The sequence below is a fragment of the Tachysurus fulvidraco genome, chromosome 6, assembly GCF_022655615.1.
Source record: "Tachysurus fulvidraco isolate hzauxx_2018 chromosome 6, HZAU_PFXX_2.0, whole genome shotgun sequence".
Classification (NCBI taxonomy): Eukaryota; Metazoa; Chordata; class Actinopteri; order Siluriformes; family Bagridae; genus Tachysurus; species Tachysurus fulvidraco.
In genome coordinates, this window is record NC_062523.1 from 16,003,339 (window position 1) to 16,026,788 (window position 23,450).

A 23,450-nucleotide genomic window follows, 5' to 3' on the forward strand; every position below is an offset into this window, starting at 1 on the left:
CTGATTGAAGCATTACAGCTGACTTTCTCTTTCTTCAGGCTGTGTACAAGGCAGATCTTGAAGACCTGAAAGGCATTGGATGGGTCCCTATAGGTTCATTGGATGTTTTGAAAGCAAAGAAAGCAAGCGAGATTCTTAATGATCGCCTCTACAGGCAGAAACCAGACACACTGCATTACATACAAGACATGCAATCCATGCCCATGGTTTTGGCAAAGACAAACGCTGACATTAGGAACCAGGTGAATTAAACAGCTTGATTATTGCAGATTTATTTAAACGTAGAATAGAAGATGAAATGATTAAAAGCATTTTGGAGTCCATGACATTTTTCTTTAGTAGGTTTTGTTTAAATATTTTTTTTAATTTTCTTTTGTATGTTACTGCCAATAAACTAGTAATGATTAGTAATGATAATAATTTTTACACTTGTTTTATTTCAGCGTCAATACGTTTCAGCCTGGGAGGCTGATAAGGTCAAGATCCATATTAACCCAGATACACCAGAAATTCTGCTCTCAAAGGCCAATGCTCTTGTCAACAGCAAGGTAGATATCAGTTATTAATATCTGTTTTGAAATGTAATGTAATATGTTCTCTGTTTTGCGTGGCTGTTTATAGTTTATAAATTTAAATGCATTCAATTGTACTACTATTCACCCCCCCCAAAAAAAATAGAAACTTTACAGGCAAGGAGTTGAAGACAGCTTCAGGAAAGGCTATGATCTAAAAGTTGATGCAGTTGCCATCAAAGCTGCCAAAGCATCCAGAGACATCATTAGTGATGTAAGTGTACCAGTTCTATTTATGCTTTCATTTATGATATATATTTGTTTAGGTAAATTTGTAAGTGATAAATACTGTATGAACACATGAAAATATGTAAATGTTTATCTTAATTCTTCCTTTTATGTTTAGTACAAGTACAAGACTGGATACCGTAAGCAAGTTGGCCATCACATTGGAGCTCGCTGTGTTCAGGATGACCCACTGATCATGCTGGCCATAAACTCTGCTAAGATTGCTAGCGATGCCCTGTACAAGAAAGACTTTAACAAATCCAAGACTAAGTACAATCTTCCAGTAGACATGTTGTCTCTTGAGCTTGCAAAGAAATGCCAGATCCAGGTCAATGATTTCAACTACAGAACTTTCCTGCACAACTGGACCTGCCTACCAGACTCTAATGATGTTGTCCAGGCCAGGAAGGTCTATGAACTGCGCAGTGATGTGAGTTTTTATTGTAAAAACTCAAGCTTTATTCATAGGCTTGTTCTTCCAGCTAAATTCACATTGGCAATATTTTGCAATGACCTCTTTGTTTTGTCTGTAAAACCAGGCTGTTTACAAAGCGGATATGGAATGGATAAGAGGCACAGGCTGGATTCCTATAGGGTCTCTTGATGTAGAAAAGGTCAAAAAAGCTGGCGAGATCCTGAGTGAGAGGAAATACCGTCAACATCCAAGCAACTTCAAGTTTACTAGCAAAACAGACTCTGTACCAATGGCTCTTGCACAAGCCAATGCTAAGGTCATGGATCAGGTATGTTTTTTCCTAATGTTCTTTTTGAAATCTGTAAAAAATATATCATTTTATCTTAAGTTTTTTTTTACAACTAAATACATTTTTAATTACTTACAAAGCTATAAATATATCATGAATCATATCACTTTATAATTTTTTTTTCTTTGCAGAGAGCTTATGTTGAAGCCTGGAATCAAGAAAAGGTCACAATACACATAATGCCAGACACTCCAGAGATCGTTCTTGGCAGGCAGAACAAACTCAACAGCAGTCATGTAAGTGCCGTTTCTTTGAAGTAGTTATGACTTTGATTAAAAATATCAATATTTTTTTTATTATTAATCATTAACTGATTAATATTAGATTAGCAATAATGTTTTTGTTCTATTTTTCAGCAATACTATCGTAAAGAATATGTTGACAGTCTACAGAAAGGCTATTTCCTGCCAAAAGATGCTGTTGCAGTCAAATCTGCCAAGGCCTCCAGGGATATCATCAGTGATGTAAGTGATCATTATTAATCAAACATGCATTAGTTTCATACAAAAGATTGGACGTTTATCATTATTGCATTATTCTAAATACAGTACAAGTACAAAGCTGGCTACAGACTTCAGCAAGGACATCACATTGGAGCTCGCTGTGTCCAGGATGACCCATTGATCATGCTGGCCATAAACTCTGCTAAGATTGCTAGTGATGTGTTGTACAAGAAGAACTTTAACAAATCCAAGACTAAGTTTCATCTTCCAGTGGACATGTTGTCTCTTGAGCTGGCCAAGAAATGCCAGATCCAAGTCAATGATTTCAACTATAGAACTTTCCTGCACAACTGGACCTGCCTACCAGACTCTAATGATGTTGTCCAGGCCAGGAAGGTCTATGAACTGCGCAGTGATGTGAGTATATACTTCTCAGAGAAATTTACAGCTTTCTACAGTTATTTGTTAGACCTTTGGTACCATATAAGTTCAAAGCTGACTCAGTTTTAATTTTTTTCCCAGGCTGTATATAAGGCTGACCTCGAGTGGCTCCGTGGATGTGGATGGCTGCCACAAGGTTCTCTTGATGTTCTTAAAGCACAGAATGCCCAGAGGATCCTCAACGATAAACTATACAAACAGCATCCAAGCACAGTTCCATTCACCAGCCCAGTGGACTTGCCTTCCATTGTCCTGGCCAAACAAAATGCTGATATCCTCAGTGATGTAAGCTGGTCTTATTTGCTTATATGTAATGTACATCACATATTACAGCAATACTCCACTCTATCATGTCAATAATTTCTAATACATGCAAATGAGTGCACTGAAAGAATTTTAAAGAATTTTTATTTCTTCCCGATCACAGAGGAAATACAGAGAGGCTTGGGACAAAGACAAGACCACGATCCATATCCAGCCAGACACACCGGCAATTATGCTATCCAAGGCCAATTCCATTGCAGTTAGCAATGTAAGTGAATAATAAAATTTCAACATTCTTTTCTATTCTTTCCATATATTCTGTTATGTTATATGGCTTTCACTGAGTATTTGACCTTCAGTGATTTTTTATCCTGTTAACAGAGACTGTACACCAAGGACTGGGATTCACAGAAGGCAAAAGCATACCATATCAAAGAGGACGCTGTTGCTGTATTGAAGGCCAAAGCTTCTAGGGACATTGCTAGTGATGTATGTCAAACAGAAACATGCAATTGCATTGTTGCTCAAATGTATAGCAAATTAACTTTACTTTTTACAATTTTGGACAGTACAAGTACAAGACTGGTTATCGTAAGCAAGTTGGCCATCATATTGGAGCTCGCTGTGTCCAGGATGACCCACTGATCATGCTGGCCATAAACTCTGCTAAGATTGCTAGCGATGCCCTGTACAAGAAAGACTTTAACAAATCCAAGACTAAGTACAATCTTCCAGTAGACATGTTGTCTCTTGAGCTGGCCAAGAAATGCCAGACCCAGGTCAATGATTTCAACTACAGAACTTACTTGCACAACTGGACCTGCCTGCCAGACTCCAATGATGTTGCCCAGGCCAGGAAGGTCTATGACCTACGCAGTGATGTGAGTATATACCTTCTAAGGAGCTCATGTAGGACAACATGTAGTTAGGGAGTTGTTACCACACAGCTGACTTTGTTTGAAACTTTTTCTTAGGCGGTATATAGGGCTGATCTAGAGTGGTTGAAAGGATGTGGCTGGAGCCCTCATGAATCTGTGGAAGTCCTCAAGGTGAAGAATGCCCAAAAGATCCTGGCTGATGTAAGTCCCTAAAAATATTCTTTTACTTTGGAAGCAGACACTAAACTGTTCAATATTTAGAAATAGTAAATGTGCATGTATCATTAAAAAAAATAAGTCTTTTTCTACGCTTATCTTTAGAGAGGTTACCGTTTGAAGCTGGATGATCAGAAGTACACTATTCCCATTGACAGAGTTGACTTTGTTTGTGCCAAAAATGCGGCAAAAGTACTAGATGAGGTGAGAATGCCATTTTTAAAATTCTCAAATATTGTTTCATATAGTAAAGATTGTCAGTATTGTAGTTTGCCATGGAATAATAGTTGTTTAATGCAGACATATTGCTATAAAAATATATAGAAGAAGGTTTGTTTATGGTGACATTTGGTATTATACATTCCTGTATAAGGCTTTACCTGTGTATTTGTTTTTCAGGCAAGCTACCGTGAGGCTTGGCACAATGATAAGATCAAGTACACAATGCTGGACACCCCACTTCTAGCTACAGCCAGGGAGGTGGCCAAGCATTTACATCCTGTAAGAGAGATTCCCTGTAGGCTTTCAAGTGTAAATGGCATACTTTGTCAAATCTATCTCAGCTAAGATGTACACTTATTTCACTTACAGCTTCTCTACACAAAGGCTTGGGACACGGCAAAAGCGAAATCATATTTTATGCCTGGAGATGCTGTTCCCATTAAGCAATGTATTGCCAACACCAAAGTACAAAGTCATGTGAGTGAAGGATTTTAAATGAAAAAATTGTTTTGCCTTTTTCTTATTCTATATATATATATCCCAATAATTGTTATGTTACACTTTGTTACTATTTTCTGAATATTTTCTTGGATAACTTTTGCAAAACCTGCTACCATTTTTTTTTTCAGTACAAATACATGGAGGGATATCGCAAAGAAGTTGGCCACCATATCGGAGCTCGCTGTGTTCAGGATGACCCGCTGATCATGCTGGCAATAAACTCTGCTAAGATTGCTAGCGATGCCCTGTACAAGAAAGACTTTAACAAATCCAAGACTAAGTACAATCTTCCAGTGGACATGTTGTCTCTTGAGCTTGCAAAGAAATGCCAGACCCAGGTCAATGATTTCAACTACAGAACATACTTGCACAACTGGACCTGCCTGCCCGATCAGAATGATGTCATTCAGGCTCGCAAAGCCTATGATCTTGCCAGTGATGTAAGTATAACACTCTAGAAATATGTAGTTTTGAATACTGGGGAACTTGGTGAACATAAAAAAATATTTATATGTCTTGTATATGTAATACTTATATAACTACTCTCTTTTCAGAATATCTACAAGACAGATATGGAATGGATCCGTGGCTGTGGATGGGTGGCAGCTGACTCTGTTGATCATGTCAAAGTCAGAAAGGCCCAGGAGATCCTTAACGATGTAAGTTTTGAAGGTTTTTGAAACAAGTCTTTGGTATGACGATATGTACTTATTAAGCAATGCCTGATTTTGTTCCCTACAAACAGAGACATTACAAGAAAGATGCCAAGGATAATTTTGCCAAGTTCACAAATATTGTGGATCGACCTGAAGTTCTCTTGGCCAAGGTTAATGCCTTCAATCTCAGTGATGTAAGTGTTTACTTTAATTAGAAGTAATCTACTCTTATACATAAAGGTTTTTGATAAATTATTAGTGTTTTGTGAAATAAAGTGTTAATTCTCAATCATTTGTAAATTGATTATTTCATTTTATTGTTATCAAATGTAATTAATTGTAATTTGCTCTCTGTTTTTCATGTCACTTTGATAATTTGATAATATTTCACTTCTGTAAATGTTATTTTTAACTGCTTTTGTAGTTTTGAAGATTTAGGTTTGTCATTTCTCAGAAAGATACACCAAATCCAAATCAGTTTTGTAAGATTTTATAAAATATAAATTTTTTCCATTTTTAAATCTCTGTTCCATTTTTATGTAGCTGAAATACAAAGAATCCTTCAACCTGGAGAAGGGTCACTACATTGGAGCTGAAGATACACCACAACTGGCACATTCCAGAGAGGCTGCAAAGATTATCAGTGAGGTAATTAACTCACTGCCGCTCATTGATTTTCATTACTAAAGATCCGTATGGGCATGAAAGTTCCTGTTGTGATAACCTACCCATGATTATTGTTGTTTAATACAGAAACTGTACAAACTTAGCTGGGATGAAGCTAAAGCCACGGGATATCAGCTGAACCACGAGTATCTGCCACTTGTATCAGCTAAGAAAACCAGAAACATTGTCAGTGATGTGAGTGTCTCTTTATTTTGTTGAGCACATGTGGTTTATGTGCAAAGTTTAACGTAGCAGTAATAAAGTGTTGTGCATACGTTAGTCAGTTAATTAGTTTATTTGAACTTTGCAGGTTAAGTACCATGATGCCCATGAGAAAGCTAAGGGTCATTACATGGCCAACACTCTGGTTGACTTCCCTGCAGTAGTCCGTGCTGGAGAAATGGAAAAGATGAAGAATATGGTAATTTTGTCTAGCATCAATAGTGCATGTTATTACATCACACCAGATTGTAGATCAATCTGTTAAAGCTTGAGAAACATAAAAGATATTCATTTATGCCATGTATTATTGAATGAGCTTTTTTGTTAATTTTCTGCAGCGATTCTATCATAAAGATTACCATACCAGTAAGACTAAGCTCCACATTCCACATGATATGATCAGCCATGTGGTAGCCAAGAAATGCCAAGACATCCTAAGTGATGTGCTGTACCGTACCTACCTTCACCAGTGGACGTGCCATCCAGAGCAGAATGATGCTATCCGTGCTCGCAAGGCCAATGAGATCCTGAGTGATGTATGTTATCTGTGAATAACCAAGACATATATGTAGAACCAAGTCATATATGTAGTACACTGTTTCTGTTTCAGCATTAAATGTGGATGATTTGAACTATTTTCCTGCAGGTGTTCTATAAAGATGACTTGAACTGGATGAAGGGTGTTGGCTGTTATGTCTGGGACACACCAGAAATTGTGCGTGCCAAGAAGTCTTATGAGCTTCAAAGTGATGTAAGTAGCATTTACAGAAACTGCATTTTTTAGGTTTATATATACAGATTCTGACCTTTTACATTTGCTTTAAACAGATCAAGTACAAGGCAGAGGGCAAGAAAGAGTTCAATAACTACTCTATTGTGACAGACACTCCTGTGTATGTGACTGCTATTCTGGGCCACACATGGGCCAGTGAGGTACGAATCAATAATTTCATCATTTTCTTTAACAATTTTTTGTTCTGCTTTAATGTACATTTAAATGTTAATATGCTGTTTTCTTTTGTACTGCACTTACAGCTAAACTATAGAGAGGCCTACCACAAAGAGAAGCATATGTATACTACTGTCCTGGACACTTATGATTACGCAAGATGCTTCAACCTGAAGCAGCTTTACAGCACTGTAAGTCTCAAGAAAACAGGATACTGATAAAATGCTTTATGCTATTGAGTTGTGTCTGTAAACATGTTTTCTTCCACAGAAAACTTATTCTGCCCTTTGGGATCGAATCAAAGCTAAGAGCTATAGCATTCCTCATGACTCTAATGCTTTGGTCCATGCCAAACAACAGAAGGTCCTCCTGAGCAATGTGAGTACATTTCTACATGGCTTCACCGTTATTCAAAATAACCATTATTCAAAAGAACTGTTATGGACATATCTATTGAATATACTGTGATTTTTTTTGCAGGTGAAATACAAGGAAGATTATGAGAAGTTTAAGTCCCTGTACAGCCTGCCCAAGTGTCTGGAGGATGACCCAGCCACTGCCAGATGCATCAAAGCTGGAAAACTCAACTTGGATGTATGTGATATTTTTGGATATGTTCCTGTGTTTTATATCATAGCAACAGCAATCTTTTTCTAATTTTTATTTCTGTATGTACTCACATAGCGCTTATACAGGGAGAAGTGGGAAAAGACAAAAGCCAAAATCACCGTTCCTCCTGATATGCTAGATGTGGTGGCTGCCCGCAACACTCAGAAAATGATCAGTGGGGTGGACTACCGTAAATACCTGCACCAGTGGATCTGCCTGCCTGATATGCAGGTCTATGTACATGCCCGCAAAGTCAATGAACAGCTGAGCGATGTAAGTAAATGAGCTGATTTCACATATAGTTACTGAGTGTTGGATTCAGACTATTTTTAAAGGATGCAATTTTAGCAGTTCTAGCATATCAGTATAATTGAACCACGCAGTCCTTCTCTCTTACACTTGGACACTAAATGCCTCATTAGATGTTGTTATTAAAATCAAATTTGAACAATTGCAAGCCTTGTTTGATGAAACAAGTAAAACCATACATTTGAAATAATCTCTTGTTGAAATCAAAGCTAATTTTTCTCAACACTTATTGTGTTCTTTATATTTATTACCAGGTCTTTTATAAAGATGATCTACATTGGCTGAAGGGTGTTGGATGTTATGCATGGGATACTCCTGAAATTCTGCGCTGCAAGCAGGCCATGAAACTGCAGAGTGAGGCAAGTATACACTCCCCATTACCCCGTGTATCATGATTCATGTGGCTCTTTACACTTCTAACTGGACTGCTTTTATTTGCCTGTTTCAGAGCCTGTACAGAGCTAAAGGAATTGAGCATTTTAAGAACTTCTCTGTAGTAACAGACACCCCAGTGTATGAGACATGTAAGCAGAGTGCACAAAACCTGAGTGAGGTAAGATTTTTAAAAACTCTAATTACTGAATTACAAATTACTGAATATTACTAGTGACTATCCTGTTTATATTACCTATACATGAACCTTCACCTTAAATCAGTATTTTGAGGAAGAGACCTTTAACTCCTCTCTTTTGCATTCTCAGCTCAACTATCGTAATGACTATATCACCAATGTGAAAGGTACGAACACTTCCCCTGCTGTGACTGTGGACACTGAAAGGGTTCGTTTGGCCAAGTACATCCAGAGTGACGTAAGATTTCTTTTCTAACTAACTACCATACCACTACAATCACCATTTGTTCATGGTCATAGATACATGTATATCAAGTTGCAGACTATTATAGTTTCCATGTTTTTCTATCTAGCACCTCTACAAAGAAGCAAGCAAGAGTTTTATGCCCACTGGTTACTCTCTTCCCTTCGACACTCCACTTGCCCTGCAAGCCAAAGCCAACAACGTCACTTTCAGCAACGTAAGAAGGCACCACAGCACAGTACATGATTAATTTATTATTAATTTATTTATAATGACCACATGCCTTGCAAACATGCTTTTTGTTTACATCCTTTAGGTGAAGTACAAGGAAGCTTATGAACACACTAAAGCCAAGAGCTACCAATTGGACCCCAATGGTTTCAATTTTGTCACCATAAGAAAGGCTAACCAGGTCATGAATGAAGTAAGACAATTTTTAATCATCTACTTTAAGATACTATGTGGGTAGAAGAAACACAGTATTATATTTTATCTGTATTTTACTCTTTTAGAGACTATACCGTGCCCAGTATGAAAAGGAAAAGGACAAGGTTCACTCAGTGTATGACACTCCTGAAATCAGACAGGTTAAAGCCACCCAGGAGGCCATCAGTGATGTGAGTAAATCATTGCAGATTGGTTTATTCTTCACTTTTATGTACTTTTATGCACTTTTTTAACCTTTAAAAAAAGCAGTCTGTTTAGGAAACCACAAGTAATTCTTGAATTCCCCAACTGAAAATTTCACATTCTCATGCTGATTCTTAACAGGTTTGCTATAAGGAAAAGTACTACAACAGCAGAGGGACTCTACTGCCAATGCCATTCACGCCAGAGCTGATGCACTTCGCTCATGTCAACGAGATCAACAGTGATGTATGTTATGTTTATTTTCTTCAGATTGTTATGACATTGTGTTCATTTGGATTCATATTTAATATTTTATTTACTGGCAGCTGATAAATATGGAAATTAATGACCGTCATCAAACAGGAAATGGTTTGGGAAAAGAAAAGTGTGATCCTTATTTTAGGGCATTATTTTGCAGCAAAATTATTGAATTAATAAATGAATTCTGATATGACATTTGTTTTTGTCCTTACATTGTTTAAGTGATGTAACATAAAATTAACTGTTTGCTTGTATTCCTTATAGCTGAAATACAAAGAGGATCTGCATTGGCTAAGAGGCATTGGTTGCTTCATGTTTGATTCTCCTGAGATGGTCCGCATCCGTGCAATCAACAAATTCAGGGTAACTATTAATTTAGAAATATAATCATTTTTGTCATCTGCCATGCATGCACTCTGAAAATGGTTCATCCTAAAATTTTAATTATAATATTCCAATGTTTCACTTTCACTCTTAAGACTTCCTACGATGTTGATGCCAAGAAGAACTTTGCCAACTTCTCTGTGGTCCTGGACACACCAGAGTACAAGCGTGTGTCTGAACTGAAGACACACTTAAGTGATGTGAGTTCAGGTTAATAGAAATTCAGATCTATTTAATGCATCTTCACACAGACCAATTCTCAAAGCAATGTTTCTCCCTTTGCCTTTAGCTGGTGTACAAAGCTGCTGGAAATTTACAGAAGACTCAGTGTAGCACAACCGGTGATGCTATTGAATTCAAGAGAGCCAAGTGGGCCCAGACTCTTAGCAATAAGGTAAAGTACTTTTACGATATTTCATGTTAGGTGCATTTGTAAGCCAATCATGAGCTTTTAGACTATTTGCTCTAATGAGTACTTGCATCATTGAAAGAGAGTTTTACATGACATGGCTTTCCATTTTCTAGTGGCTGTACACTGATTTGGCTTCTAAAGAAAGAGCCTTCTTCACTTCAGATCTTCATACGCCTACACTGAATCATGCCAGATCTATGAAAGTGGTGTACAGTGAGGTAGGTCAGATTCTTGATAAGAAATAAAATGCTTTAACCACCATACTTGCACATTTATATTATATACTGTATACATAGATATTTACATGTACCTTCTTTACTTCTTCTAGACCAAGTACAAAGAACAGTATGAGAAGATGAAGCACAAGTACACTCCTGTTCATGACACACCTATCCTAATCCGTGCCAAAAAGGCTTACCTTAATTCCAGTGATGTAAGTATACATCAATTTCTATTAAAATCTTCTAGCCTGTTCATTGACTCTATATATTGATGCCTGATTCTTCCTATAGCTGCGCTACAAAGAGACCTTCGAGTTAGCTAAAGGACACTACCATCCCAATAAGGATGCTCTGGACATTATTTGTGCTAAGCGGGTTAGAGATGACATCAGTGAGGTCAGTAATAAATATTTCTCATTTTAAATGCTACAGAAATACAGATTGGTGGTCTTTCAGGGTGTTTCTCTATCTACCACAGGTTAAATACAGGGAGAAATACATCAACTCACTGGGCACATGGAAGTCCATCCCAGATCGTCCTGAATTCTTCCACAGCAAGATTGTGCGAGAATGCATCAGTGATGTGAGGGAAACTTATCTTTCACATATAATAGCATCAGAATACAGTAGTTCCTTTGAAAGGAGCTTAAACATGATGTTTTCTTACTTTCCTGTATGACAGCACAAATACAAAGAGGATCTGGACTGGATCAAAGGCATTGGCTGCTACGTGTGGGACACACCATTACTGAAGCAGGCAGAGCATAACAAAGCACTCTACAGCGAGGTAACGATCTTTTCAGTCTTGAATTCAAATCAATTATATATTTTAAATGCACAATATGCCAAAACATATGTACATTAAAATGCTTATGGAGAAGCTCAGGTAAATCGATTATATGTAATATTATTATATATACAAAGTGTACACACAGACACACAAAACACTCTAATTTAAACATACCATTATGAAAAATAAGAATAAAGTAAACAAAACACAAGATACAGTATAAGTAACTGGAAAACAATATGAGTACGAGTATAAGCAAGAGAAAGTGTTGACAATTCACAGAAACGCTGTATTATATAATATATTTTGCCTTGCAGTATGTCCGAAATATCTAAGCTTACACAGTGCTGCTATATATGAATGTTTATCACATGCTCTTATTTTCTTAACAGAGATTGTACAAGGCATCATATGAGAAGAACAAGGGCAACTTCAAGTACACGTGTGATACACCATTCTTTGAAGCTGCTAAAAATGCTTCTGCACTCTCCAATGATGTAAGTCAAAATAATTCTGATGTTCTGTTTAATTAAACAACTCATTCAATATTCATTCGACAAGTCATAGCAAAATCAAATGGTTATTAGAATTTAAAAGCAACATAATTATTGCATTGTAAGTAAAAGCATAACATGACTTCTTTCCCTGCATCTAAAGTGGAAACAGGTGAAAAGGTAAATTTCAGTACAAATATGTTGGGTGATGCTTTTTACTCTAAAACAATGTACTATTATATTTACATGCCATTGTTAATTCTTCTTTCCCATTGCTGAATGTAAAGTATCTGTATCCTGGTTGAATGTTAAATTGGAGGCAGGGGTCTTTAATTCACCTTTTAATGTTCTGAGCAGAGATCCTACCGTGCAGAGTATGAGAAGACTAAGGATAAGTACACCATAGTTGTAGATGACCCTAGAAACCTCTTGGCTAAAGAGGTCAACAATATGAGCCAGGTAAAGCTCTCTAGCTCCAGATTACCCGAGCACAGGTCCCGAGCATGAGGTCGTCTCAGATCTGCTGGATGATACGCTTGATTACGCATAGGTTTTTGACACTGTGCCACACAAATTTCCCTCAGTGGGTTCTTTGAGTGTGCACAATCTCAATCTGCACACTCCAGATGGTATATTTGCTGAATATTTTATCAATTCTACTATTAGTAGTACCAGTAATAGTACTACTGATTTAAAAATTCCTTCACTCTACGATTAATTGTATTAATGACCTGGCAGGATGATATTAGAGCAAATCACTCTCTGGACTGTGAAATCCCCTGGTGTATTCTCTTCTTAGCCTGAAGCATGACCTGTATGTGTATTTGTGTATGTCTTCTCTGTGAACAGTTCAAGTACAAAGTCAGGGCCAAAGAGCTGCTCAAGAGCGGCTGCAATGAACTGCTTCGTCCCGACCTTTTGAACGCCATGTACAACACTAGCATGTGGAGTAAGGTAACCATCTGCCTGCAGGCTTTGCCACAGGCCCCTGGAAACCTAATACCTCCATTCTTCATCCATCCTAACTCCATTTATGCGTAAATGATTCACTTTTTGGTTATGTATCATCATCAACCACAACTTAAATACCGCACCCACTGAACCTGATTTTGTTAATTGATTTTGTTGATTAATTTAATTAGTGTCATTGCACTGAATCCATTATTTATGTTTTTTTAATAAAGCCATAAAATTCTAAAGTTACTTTTCTGATTTTACTAGTGATATATGCAGTTATATACACTATACAACTTACAGTAAAATGAAACCCAGCCTAAATTTAAGAAACTAAATAGAAAATAAGGAAAAAATTGAAATATTTAAAAATGAAAATTCTAGAATACATGATCCTGTAATATGACATGTATATATTCTATAACATGTGTTACATATTACGTGCAGTAACAGTACATAACATTCTACAGCACAGAAACAACAGTTCTATACCAAATGTGCAGGTGAAATACATATACAGTAGTAACAGTAAGTGTGCAGCGGAGCTTAAACATCTCTATTGACTCTAAGAACCATGCTACTTAAATGCTACCTTATAAATTATTAGATGTCATTAGAAAGTGTGATCTTTGCTTGCATTTGCATGCATGTTCATTTTGCACAAAATTTAAAGTTATATATTGCTTAATAATGGAAAACAGTTGCATGCTTTCTGCTGTGTTCTAATACAAGCAAACACTGTTTTAATTCCCAACGTCCCAGCTCTGGTTCTGGGTAAAGCAAAACAGTGTTGCATGAGTTCTCACTTCCTCTAATATATACTGCAATCACTCTAATTACTACATTGTGTTAAACATTTCATTGTATTAATAAGATTAATTTTGAGCATATTGTATGGCAGTCATTTCCAGGCTCTGACTGAATTTCCTCCCTTCTTAGTGGAAATACAGGTCACAATATGAACGACTCAAGTCGAAGTACACATCAGTGCTGGAGACACCTGAGCACCAAGTCCACAAGCGTACAAAGCAGATCGGCGATGTAAGGCCTCACCATTCTCTTTGCCTTGTCATGTCTTTGACGTCTGTATTCTGTTTCTGTAAAGCCAGTTAAGAATCTTCTACTTTTTCAAAATTAATGATATTGTTATGATTTTCTTCTTCAGATCATCTACAAGATGGAGTATAACAAGAATAAGGCTAAAGGCTACACACTTGGACATGACACTCCTCTGAATCTGCACATGAAGAAGGTCAAAGAACTCACCAGTAATGTAAGTCTTGCAATTTTGTTCACAAATCTATCACTCTATCAACCTATCATTAACCAATTACTGACTATTATTAATTTTAATATAACAATGTTGTTTTCTTCATAGCTCAAATATAAGGAAGTGTATGAGAAAAATAAAGCTCAGATCAACATAGCTCCTGATGCTTTCGACATCCGGGCTGCCAAGGAGGCCTACAAGAACATCAGTAATGTAAGTTCTCTTTTTCAGCAAATACTCTGGACTCATTTCTTATTACCTAATGTATGTATTTAAACCGAGTATATGCTTTTTTTTGCTGTAGCTTGACTACAAAAAGAAGTATGAGGCCACCAAGAATAAGTGGATTTGGACTGTGGACAGACCTGACTTCATCCATGCTGCCAAGATCAACTACCAGCAGAGTGATGTAAGTGCTCATTGCCTTTCACAGCTCTATTTTACCCATGTTTTCACAACAGAAACAGAGACTTACAAAGGTTATCTTACAGGTTGAATACAAGTATGACAAGGAGATGCTGAAAGGTTGCGTGATGCCTATTACTGACGATAAGTACACAGTTCTAGCCATGCAGAACACTGAACTTTCCAGTGATGTACGTGCCATATTTTTAAATTTTCTAGCATATAAATCTAGCTAATTTGTTTTTTTATACTATATAAATTCTTTATGATTCTTCACTAGATCAAATACAAGCAAAAGTATGAAGAGGCCAAAGGACACTACCACGCTGTCCATGATACCCCTCAGATCCTTCATGCTAAATCAGTTTCTGGTCTGGTTTCTGAGGTAGTAAAAGATTTTACTGTAGATGCATACAGCTGTCTATACTGTATATGTATACATGAAAGAAAATGATGAGGCTGTTAATGATTTACACAAAGGAGAAAGAGCACTGTCACTTCATTTAATCATTCCTTTACAGAGTAAATACAAGATGGAAAGCAAGAAGGGGCGCCAGTCTGGGTCTTTCACCACCCTGCCTGAGACCCGTGACACAGTCCACAGCAAAGCAATGACCAAAATCACAAGTTCAGTAAGTGCTAGTCTTTATTGTTTGTATATTGCTACTATCGCATTTGGATTGTACGATCTTTACTGTTCAAATAATCTTTCCACAGAAATTGTACAAGCAGAAGTTTGAGAAGGAGAAGGGAAAGTCTGAGTACAACAATATGACTGTACCTCCAGACGTGAAGCATGCCATGGATGTGGCCAAGAACCAGAGCAATGTGAGTTTGGCTTGAAAAGATAAAACAATAAGCCTTTCCTCATCACCCAGTCAGCTGAAGAGTATACATAGTTTAATAAAGTTTTCTTCAGGTTTTGGTGTCTTGTTGAAAAATCAACTGGGTTTTCTTACAGAAATGTTTTCTGTAGAAAGCCATTAATCATTTAAAGAAGCCTTGAGAAACCGGTTTCTTGAGAATGTAATGTTTTAGTGTCTGTTTTTTATTAGATTATCAGTATAAAGTTAGGTTTATCTCTGTGCTCTCATCTCTGGTAGATCAACTATAAACAGGAAGCTAAGGCCAAATTGCATTACACACCTGTTGCTGATCGCCCTGACATCCTGAAGGCAACCCAGGCTGCCAAGCTCATCAGTGAGGTAATTTCCACTCTGTGATTTGGAAAAACTTTAGACAACCATGCAAAATAAAACTATTTCTGAAGACATTCACTTATCCAGGCCAGTTTATGGTTGTAGTCGTAAGTGATGATGACCGGTTTGTGCTATTATCTTGAACATGTCTCACTAATCTGAGATATTTTTAAGGTAAAACAACCAGTTAGTCAATTCTCAAGTTCTAAATTCGTCAAGTTCTAATCATTCAAATTTATCACTTCCATCAGGAATGGTGAAGGCTAACACGTGCATTTTCTGAGACACATGAAGTCAGCTAACTGCTTCATTTTGAATTGCATCTTATTCTATGTCACAAAGCAGCATAAGACACCTGGCGAAAATGGCTATTTGCCCTCTTTGACAGGGGAGATATGCCATATGTGCCACCCTCAGAGAATAGTCAGTTCTGATATGTTATCTCCAGGCAACAGACCACTGTTGCATGTACAGGATTCCAATTTGTGATCTCCCAAAGATGGGCTGAACATTTTTCTGTTTCACTACATGAGGGGCCATGCCACTTATTCCTATCCACATCAAATATTCTGCTTTGCTTATAGGTGGGTTACCGTGACAAGGCTCGTCAGGAGGCCAGTCGTGGAGGATCGCTGGTCAACCGCCCTGATATCAACTTGGCCACCGAAGTGTCCAAGCTTACCAGCCTGGTAATTCTTTGGCACCTACTTTTAGCCATACCTTTTCAAAACGGCTGCTTCTTTTACCTGCTGTATCATAACAACTGCCATGTTCCAAGTCATGCAAAATGAGTTTTATTGCTCTTGTAATAACTGTAGCAGTGGTGTTAAATGCTCTATCAGCGCTTCTCTTACCAGCCAGCATTAATAGCAATGTCTAATACTGTCCTGTGATCATGGATCTCTGTTCATGTAGATACATTTAACTTGTAAACTTAACTTTGTCACCATATTCATACCAGTCACATATTCATGTATTCATCCTCATGTTATTCAGTTTCTCCATATCCCATCTATCTACTGTCCATTTTTGTCCTGTGTCATTCTCATTGCTGTCACCCTGCCATCTCACTGCACTTTATAGGTGGAGGCCAAGCCTTCCCTCCATGGAACTGCCTCTTACGATACTCCCCAGATGCGGCATATTAAGAAAATCAATGCTCTGACTAGTGATGTAAGGATGGACCCTGAACCGCAGGGCAAATAACTATTGCATTATGTCTCTCTCTGTTCTCTCTCTTTGACTGAATCACTCCTTAGCACCAATCTTTGTTCCATGATTGTGCTTATTCCTGTTTCCATTTTCTGTTTGTCTTGCGAGCTTTTGCCATGCATAGTTCAGCAGTTCATTGCATTATTATTTTCCACCAATGTCTACGATGAACTATTCCATCATTATCAGAATTGCTATGTTCTTGCATCCTTTTACAAAATGAGGACTGTGCAGATCCAGTTGGACTTGCTGTTAGATTATGGGTTTACACAATCCTCATAAAATTCTTTTTTGTTTGTTGTTTGTTCTTACAAAGTCATTTTTCTTCAGATCTGGAGGTGTTTCCAAATTTTGAAGAAAAAAATATATATATATTAGTATTTACAGTATATTTGAATGGTAATGCTACAAACATAGGAAATATTCCAACATTGGGCTCTTGTAACACATTTATAAATCTTTTTTAAGATGAAATTAGTTGTATTTACAACTAATTACAAATGCACATAGTAGTAATAATCATCTCAAAAGCTGACATAACCTCATCCACAATGTCTCAAAGTTTCATGAATGTACTGTTAGTAAAGACTAACTACAAACTTATAAGAGTCACCTAAATTGACACTTTCTTCTCAACCAGTTGAGAACTATAGAAAAGCTTTAGTGTTGTCTAATATATGCCTTATATAAATCCATTAGCATTGCTAGTAAATTATAAATGTGTCATGAAGTCCCAGTGTTAATGTTCTTCTGTCCAGACTTGGTATTGTGCTTGATATCTGGCAGTTGTATTCAGTTATTCATCTGAGATAGAATGTCAAGTTATTACCGGGTGACACATGTTTCTCTAAATCACTCTATACCAGCATCCTCAGGTTTTTGACTACATTTCCAACAAGTGCATGTAACTAATGAGAATGTATATATCACATATTTTGGGGTTAATGGCTTGCTCTGCCTGTTATTTTGACTATTATCTGCTAATTATTTTTTTGCCCAAAAAGGTGAAATACAAAGAGAAGTTTGACAAGGAGATGAAAGGAAAGAGGCCACAGTATGACCTGAAGAACAGTAAGATTTATCAGACTTTGAAGGATGCCAGTACACTTGCAAGTGAGGTGTGTACTCTGGATTATATTCATATCTATCATTAGTTTATGATAGGAAATGTAACGTTTTGGTAATATTTTGCATGTATATAGACGATAAACAAAGTCAAATTCATTTCTGCTATGTCACTATTTCAGGTGAAATATAAGGGTGACCTGAAGAAGATCCATAAGCCTGTTACTGATATGTCTGAGTCTCTGGCCATGCAGCACAACCTGAGTACCAGCAAACTGGCCAGTAGTGTAAGATATTCACAAACCCCATCATTTCCACTTTCATCTTCCTTTAACTCAGTCATTTTAACAGCATGATTACAAACATCCATTACTCTCAAGGATGTTGCTCACCTAAAACCTGTTTGAGAAGGAAATCATCTGGTAGTGACCTTCACCTCCCTCATCTATTCCCTAACTAGCAGTTAGCTTTAACCTTTCACATTTGTGCTTCCTTCACCCACATGTGACCTCAGAACCAAACTAAAGCCATCCTAAATTTTCCAAATTATAACACTGAATAACCTAAAAACAAAAAACAGAACCCCTCCATCTACTCCTATCTATCTATCTATCTATCTATCTATCTATCTATCTATCTATCTATCTATCTATCTATCTATCTATCTATCTATCTATCTATCTATCTATCTATCTATCTATCTATCTATCCATTTTTATATTGGGATATTGATTTTTTAAGTTTTGTTTCTAGGAAATGATATTTGCTTAGTTTTTTTTAATTGTGGCTTTCCAGATGTTCACTTTTTTTTTCTGAATTTGATTTGATTTGATTGTAGCTCGGTTTAATCTAGTCTAATGGGTGAAAAGTGATTTAGCCTTAGCCTTTTTATACTGAGTTGCTTTGCTTGGGGGTTCCCTCGTAGTACCAGTACAAGAAGAAATTTGAGGAGAGTAGAGGTCACTACCATTTGATTCCTGACTCTCCTGAGCAGCTTCATCTCAGAGAGGCCTCAGAGCTACAGAGTAATGTAAGTCACAACATGGTGTAAGTTCTGGCATCAAATCACCACCAGGAAACTTTGTGTGTGTGTGTGTGTGTGTGTGTGTGTGTGTGTGTGTGTGTGTGTGTGTGTGTGTGTGTGTGTGTGTGTGTGTGTGTGTGTGTGTGTGTGTGTGTGTGTGTGTGCGTGTGTGCGTGTGTGTGTAAATCAACATATGTGTGAAAATCAACCTTCTTCTTTCTTCTTATTTTACCTCTAAAATAGCTTGTACTCCCACAGACCAGCTATTTCTGTATGGTTTAATTTAACTACAATCATTTTTGCAATAAATCTTTTTACAGTTACTATTTTGGTAAGTGACTTTTTATGTTGTAGAATTAAAACAGGTTTGCACAAAATTTCATTAAAAACTGGAGTTGTTTTTGTGTTGGAATAACTATAGACGCAATTATTCTTCTTTTTACTGAATTTTCTCACCACTTGAATCGTTATCTGATAGTATAAATTTTTTTAGAACATCAAGTGCTTAAAATTTGGTAGTCTTATAACTGTAGGTGAGGAAAGCTACTTTTGTTATGTTCCCTAACACTCTTGCCACTGTTAATTATTGATACAGTTCAAAATAAATGAACATTTTAAATGCATTTTTCCAAATAATGTTTAGGCATACTTTCCAAACAACATATTTGACCTTTTGGATTCTCTCTGAAACCAGGTGAAGTACAAGGAGAAATACGAGAAGGAGAAAGGCAAGGCCATGCTGGACTTCGAGACTCCAACTTATGTGAGCGCCAAAGAAGCACAGCATATGCAGAGCCAGGTAAATCAGTGATTACTCACTACAGGATCTTACAGTGATGATTTACATGATGTTGCATGCAGATTCTTCATATCATATTTTGGAAATCAAAGCTTTCCACATTTATTGACTAATATTAAGAATAACAGGTTTATTGCTTTCATGAAAAAAAAAAACAGGAAATGCTCAAGGCTTGAGGAGACAGTAAAGTATTTTTTGTTGTCTGTCATATGTTTACATCTTATGTATGTTGATTTATTTGAATGTGGATATTTATTTTCAGCTATTCCCTGCTCAGCTTTTTTGCTGACTTTACATTATGGGGATAAAAAAACATCAGTTATCTAAGGACCTGTTCAGCCCAACAGAGCTTACATTAAGCCTATGTTACTGAGGTTTCATGTGTCTTTCACTCTCTTATATTTGCGGTGGATAGAAAGACTATAAGAAGGACTTTGAGGAACACATTAAAGGCAGGAACCTGTCAGGCTTTGAGGTCACTCCGGCAATGTTACATGTCAGACATGCCACCAAAATTGCTAGTGAGGTAACAAATGAATCAGTTTATATTATTTCCTCCCTTCCCAGTAATCATACTAAGATCCACCAAACTTCTTGGTCACAGCTAAGTAGGTTGTAGTTAGTTTGCATGGTTTTACCACCCAGTCATAATACACTCAATAATATCCTGTCCAAATTCCTGTCTTTTAAATCTTCCAGTGTTTTTTACATTTTTTTTTATTTTGTACGTTTGTAAGTTTGTCCGTTTTGTCTTTACTTCTGTTGATGCTCTTCTACCCTCATTCAATACCCCTAACATTTCTGGTACTCGGTTTATAATGCTAACACTCTACGAACATAAAACATCTCTTCACTATTGTTTTTGTTTATGTTCTTGAGAATCACCTGATCAATTGTTTACTCACTGATGCCTTTGTTCATCCTTTAAAACACAATGATTAAAAAAAAAGACAATGGCAATAACAATAGACTGAATTTTCCATTCATCTGCAAATTTTACAAACCAGATGATTGTATAATATAACCTCAGAAATACACAACTGCAACAGAGGCATAGTGACACTGAGCTTGATGTTTAAGAAGAGCTATGTCCGGTTCTGCATGTCTGTGTCTTGTCGAGTGCTCTCTGTGCAGTGTCTCTTCTTCTTATTCACCCTGTAGAAAGAGTATAGGAGGGATCTAGAAGAAGGGGTGAAGGGTAAAGGGCTTACAGTGCTGGAGGAAACTCCTGAATTGCTAAGAGCAAAGAATGCTACTCAGATCCTCAACGAGGTAGGAATGGCTCAGGCTGCAGCCATCCCCCCGTCTTACTCTTAATCTCCTTCTTCAAGTCATGACTCTTTTGCCTCTTTACCACACTAACAGGGCTGCACTGAATGTGCTGAGTCCTGATTTTTGCTAACCAATATCCATTTCCCTAATGGATCACTCCACCCACTCATCTAACAAGGTCTGGTAATAAAACTTTACTGATCCATCTTCCCTTCTCACTTAAACTTTTTTTTTCTTCTTCCAGATTCACTCTTATTTTCTAACAGGACTTTACCCACTGATGCTGTTAAAATAAGGGTCTCCTTAATGAAGCTATTTAACCTCTAATAATCTAGAAGCCTTTATGCAAATATGTATTTGTCTCCTAGCTGCAATTTGCAAGCTTTGCATATCGAATATCCATTATAATAAAGCTGTATGATTGAATCTTCAACATTCTCTAAACCCCACAGAGAGAGTATAAGAAGGCACTGGAGCAAGAGATAAAGGGAAAAGGAATGTTGGCTTTGGCTAATGATACTCCAGACTTTATGAGGGCAAGAAATGCTACAGAAATCCTCAGCCAGGTTAGTGGATGGATTATTTGTAATCCTGATATTAGATGTTAAAATGGATTTCTACCAAGCAAGTGACAGATCTTAACAAAGAATAAATATGAAAATGTATTTATTTTATTTTATTAATGCAATTAATGTTTATCCTCATGTTGTACAGTACATTTATTAATTGGTACAATTACTGTATATAGATATTACAATTTTATTTCATGCAGCTGCAGGTCCATACATATTAAAATTGTTATAAAACACATTTCAAGAAAACTTTTAATTGAGAAAGCCCATATGTCAATCATATGAATGATTTTTATGTCATTAAAAAAACGTGTTGTCTTTTACAATTGAACTGCTTTAAATAGTAAAAAAAAATAATAATTTTCCTGCTTAATTACCTTCAAATTTCTCAGTATGATTTTTTTTTCTTTCATTCTTCTTTTTTAAAATATCTTTTCTAACAACAAATTTGCTTATCACGTACATGAATAATATATGATATTTGTAGAAATAACAGTGGTATCGTTTGTATAACCCTTTCTTTTTATACTTATTTAAAGATCCGTTACAAGGAGGATTTAGGAAGTGGCACTGCGATATCAGAAACTCCTGAGATGGAGAGAGTTAAACGCAATCAGGAAAATATTAGCATGGTACACTGCGGTGTGACTCTTTTCCCAGCTACGGATCATCCTGTCATCCATATATCATTATAGATAAACCTTTATAACTCCTCTAGTTAACTGTAGTCATGATACCATTTAATATCACACTCCTTCATGAATATACAACCAAGTTCAATGCTAATACTTCTAAAGTTCATGCTTACAGTAACTTTTTCCATTTAAATTGCTTGATATATATTCATGGAAAATGTCTCGAACCTTCATAAATTAAATTCATAAAGAACCTCTACATTCACATCACACCTCTCAAAAAACATAACCCATATCTAAATCCTAACATTGCTTTTTAAGTGTTTTATGCAAGGCTTATAAATGTTTTATGAAGCCCAATTGTATGTGTTTTTAATTTTTTACTTATAATTGTAACTAAACTAAATAAGTGAAATATTAGTAATATCACTGTCCTAATCAAGAAACATTTCAGTTTTAACAACAAGTAAGAGCTGTCTCTCAGCTGAAGCCCATGTTTTACAGAGTAAATACAAGCACACTGCTGAGCAGGACAGGTCCAGTTACACCTCCGTGATCGACACTCCTGACATCATCCATGCTCAGCAGATCAGGAACCTTGTGAGCCAGGTAATAGATTAGCATCCCAACCCTGAACATCTCATATTTTGCTATAAAACATAACTAATATTTAAATCACTGTATTAATTTGCCTGGATTTTATTTGTATTTTTAATTATATTATATGTCTTTTAATTATTATTACATTGTAAATGATTACATTTTTGTATTTTTTAATAACTTGTGTAATCCTTATTCCAACAATTTTTCCAAACAGAAAAAGTACAAGGAGGAGGCAGAGAAGACCATGTCTCACTACAATGCAGTTCTGGATACTCCCGAGATGCAGAGAGTGCGAGAGAACCAGAAGAACTTCAGCACTGTAAGATTTTTCCTTTTTTTTAATTTCTCTTCACTTCTGTTTTTTTCCTTCCTTTATTCCCAGTAGGTTGGACCTTGTCTTGTTAATGTTGTTCTTGATTCTCGTCTTTTGTGTTTGAGGTTTCAGAGACATGGCTCTAGAGTTGTTAAATCCTATCACTTGATTCAGTCTCAT

The 23,450-nt window shown here is 36.6% G+C and overlaps 1 protein-coding gene across 36 annotated transcripts in view; it reads left to right on the forward strand.

Moving 5' to 3' along the window:
• The window catches only part of neb (nebulin), a 54,220-nt gene that overhangs the window by 24,168 nt on the left and 6,602 nt on the right, over positions 1–23,450 (forward strand). For 14 of the 36 annotated variants that reach the window (XM_047815300.1, XM_047815303.1, XM_047815304.1 and 11 more), the window contains 67 exons: positions 39–242; positions 444–548; positions 679–786; positions 919–1,230; positions 1,340–1,543; positions 1,696–1,800; positions 1,921–2,028; positions 2,113–2,424; positions 2,530–2,733; positions 2,876–2,980; positions 3,094–3,201; positions 3,282–3,593; positions 3,687–3,791; positions 3,912–4,010; positions 4,206–4,307; positions 4,398–4,505; positions 4,658–4,969; positions 5,084–5,188; positions 5,275–5,379; positions 5,729–5,833; positions 5,939–6,046; positions 6,162–6,272; positions 6,412–6,609; positions 6,720–6,824; positions 6,902–7,006; positions 7,109–7,213; positions 7,293–7,400; positions 7,503–7,616; positions 7,707–7,904; positions 8,195–8,299; positions 8,389–8,493; positions 8,642–8,749; positions 8,865–8,972; positions 9,072–9,179; positions 9,268–9,372; positions 9,527–9,631; positions 9,911–10,009; positions 10,126–10,230; positions 10,320–10,424; positions 10,556–10,660; positions 10,771–10,875; positions 10,955–11,059; positions 11,142–11,246; positions 11,346–11,450; positions 11,846–11,950; positions 12,797–12,901; positions 13,841–13,942; positions 14,067–14,174; positions 14,280–14,384; positions 14,476–14,580; positions 14,663–14,767; positions 14,857–14,961; positions 15,098–15,208; positions 15,294–15,404; positions 15,680–15,781; positions 16,360–16,464; positions 16,859–16,948; positions 17,992–18,105; positions 18,235–18,339; positions 18,978–19,082; positions 19,771–19,875; positions 20,291–20,401; positions 21,037–21,147; positions 21,600–21,713; positions 22,259–22,351; positions 22,859–22,963; positions 23,172–23,276. In XM_047815300.1, coding sequence (XP_047671256.1) covers positions 39–242; positions 444–548; positions 679–786; positions 919–1,230; positions 1,340–1,543; positions 1,696–1,800; positions 1,921–2,028; positions 2,113–2,424; positions 2,530–2,733; positions 2,876–2,980; positions 3,094–3,201; positions 3,282–3,593; positions 3,687–3,791; positions 3,912–4,010; positions 4,206–4,307; positions 4,398–4,505; positions 4,658–4,969; positions 5,084–5,188; positions 5,275–5,379; positions 5,729–5,833; positions 5,939–6,046; positions 6,162–6,272; positions 6,412–6,609; positions 6,720–6,824; positions 6,902–7,006; positions 7,109–7,213; positions 7,293–7,400; positions 7,503–7,616; positions 7,707–7,904; positions 8,195–8,299; positions 8,389–8,493; positions 8,642–8,749; positions 8,865–8,972; positions 9,072–9,179; positions 9,268–9,372; positions 9,527–9,631; positions 9,911–10,009; positions 10,126–10,230; positions 10,320–10,424; positions 10,556–10,660; positions 10,771–10,875; positions 10,955–11,059; positions 11,142–11,246; positions 11,346–11,450; positions 11,846–11,950; positions 12,797–12,901; positions 13,841–13,942; positions 14,067–14,174; positions 14,280–14,384; positions 14,476–14,580; positions 14,663–14,767; positions 14,857–14,961; positions 15,098–15,208; positions 15,294–15,404; positions 15,680–15,781; positions 16,360–16,464; positions 16,859–16,948; positions 17,992–18,105; positions 18,235–18,339; positions 18,978–19,082; positions 19,771–19,875; positions 20,291–20,401; positions 21,037–21,147; positions 21,600–21,713; positions 22,259–22,351; positions 22,859–22,963; positions 23,172–23,276 — 8,385 coding nt within the window. Of the gene's footprint in view, positions 1–38; positions 243–443; positions 549–678; positions 787–918; positions 1,231–1,339; positions 1,544–1,695; positions 1,801–1,920; positions 2,029–2,112; positions 2,425–2,529; positions 2,734–2,875; positions 2,981–3,093; positions 3,202–3,281; positions 3,594–3,686; positions 3,792–3,911; positions 4,011–4,205; positions 4,308–4,397; positions 4,506–4,657; positions 4,970–5,083; positions 5,189–5,274; positions 5,380–5,728; positions 5,834–5,938; positions 6,047–6,161; positions 6,273–6,411; positions 6,610–6,719; positions 6,825–6,901; positions 7,007–7,108; positions 7,214–7,292; positions 7,401–7,502; positions 7,617–7,706; positions 7,905–8,194; positions 8,300–8,388; positions 8,494–8,641; positions 8,750–8,864; positions 8,973–9,071; positions 9,180–9,267; positions 9,373–9,526; positions 9,632–9,910; positions 10,010–10,125; positions 10,231–10,319; positions 10,425–10,555; positions 10,661–10,770; positions 10,876–10,954; positions 11,060–11,141; positions 11,247–11,345; positions 11,451–11,845; positions 11,951–12,304; positions 12,407–12,796; positions 12,902–13,840; positions 13,943–14,066; positions 14,175–14,279; positions 14,385–14,475; positions 14,581–14,662; positions 14,768–14,856; positions 14,962–15,097; positions 15,209–15,293; positions 15,405–15,679; positions 15,782–16,359; positions 16,465–16,858; positions 16,949–17,991; positions 18,106–18,234; positions 18,340–18,977; positions 19,083–19,770; positions 19,876–20,290; positions 20,402–21,036; positions 21,148–21,599; positions 21,714–22,258; positions 22,352–22,858; positions 22,964–23,171; positions 23,277–23,450 lie in introns of all 36 variants that reach the window. The other 22 variants (XM_027164277.2, XM_047815324.1, XM_047815326.1 and 19 more) reach the window with 19 other exon arrangements.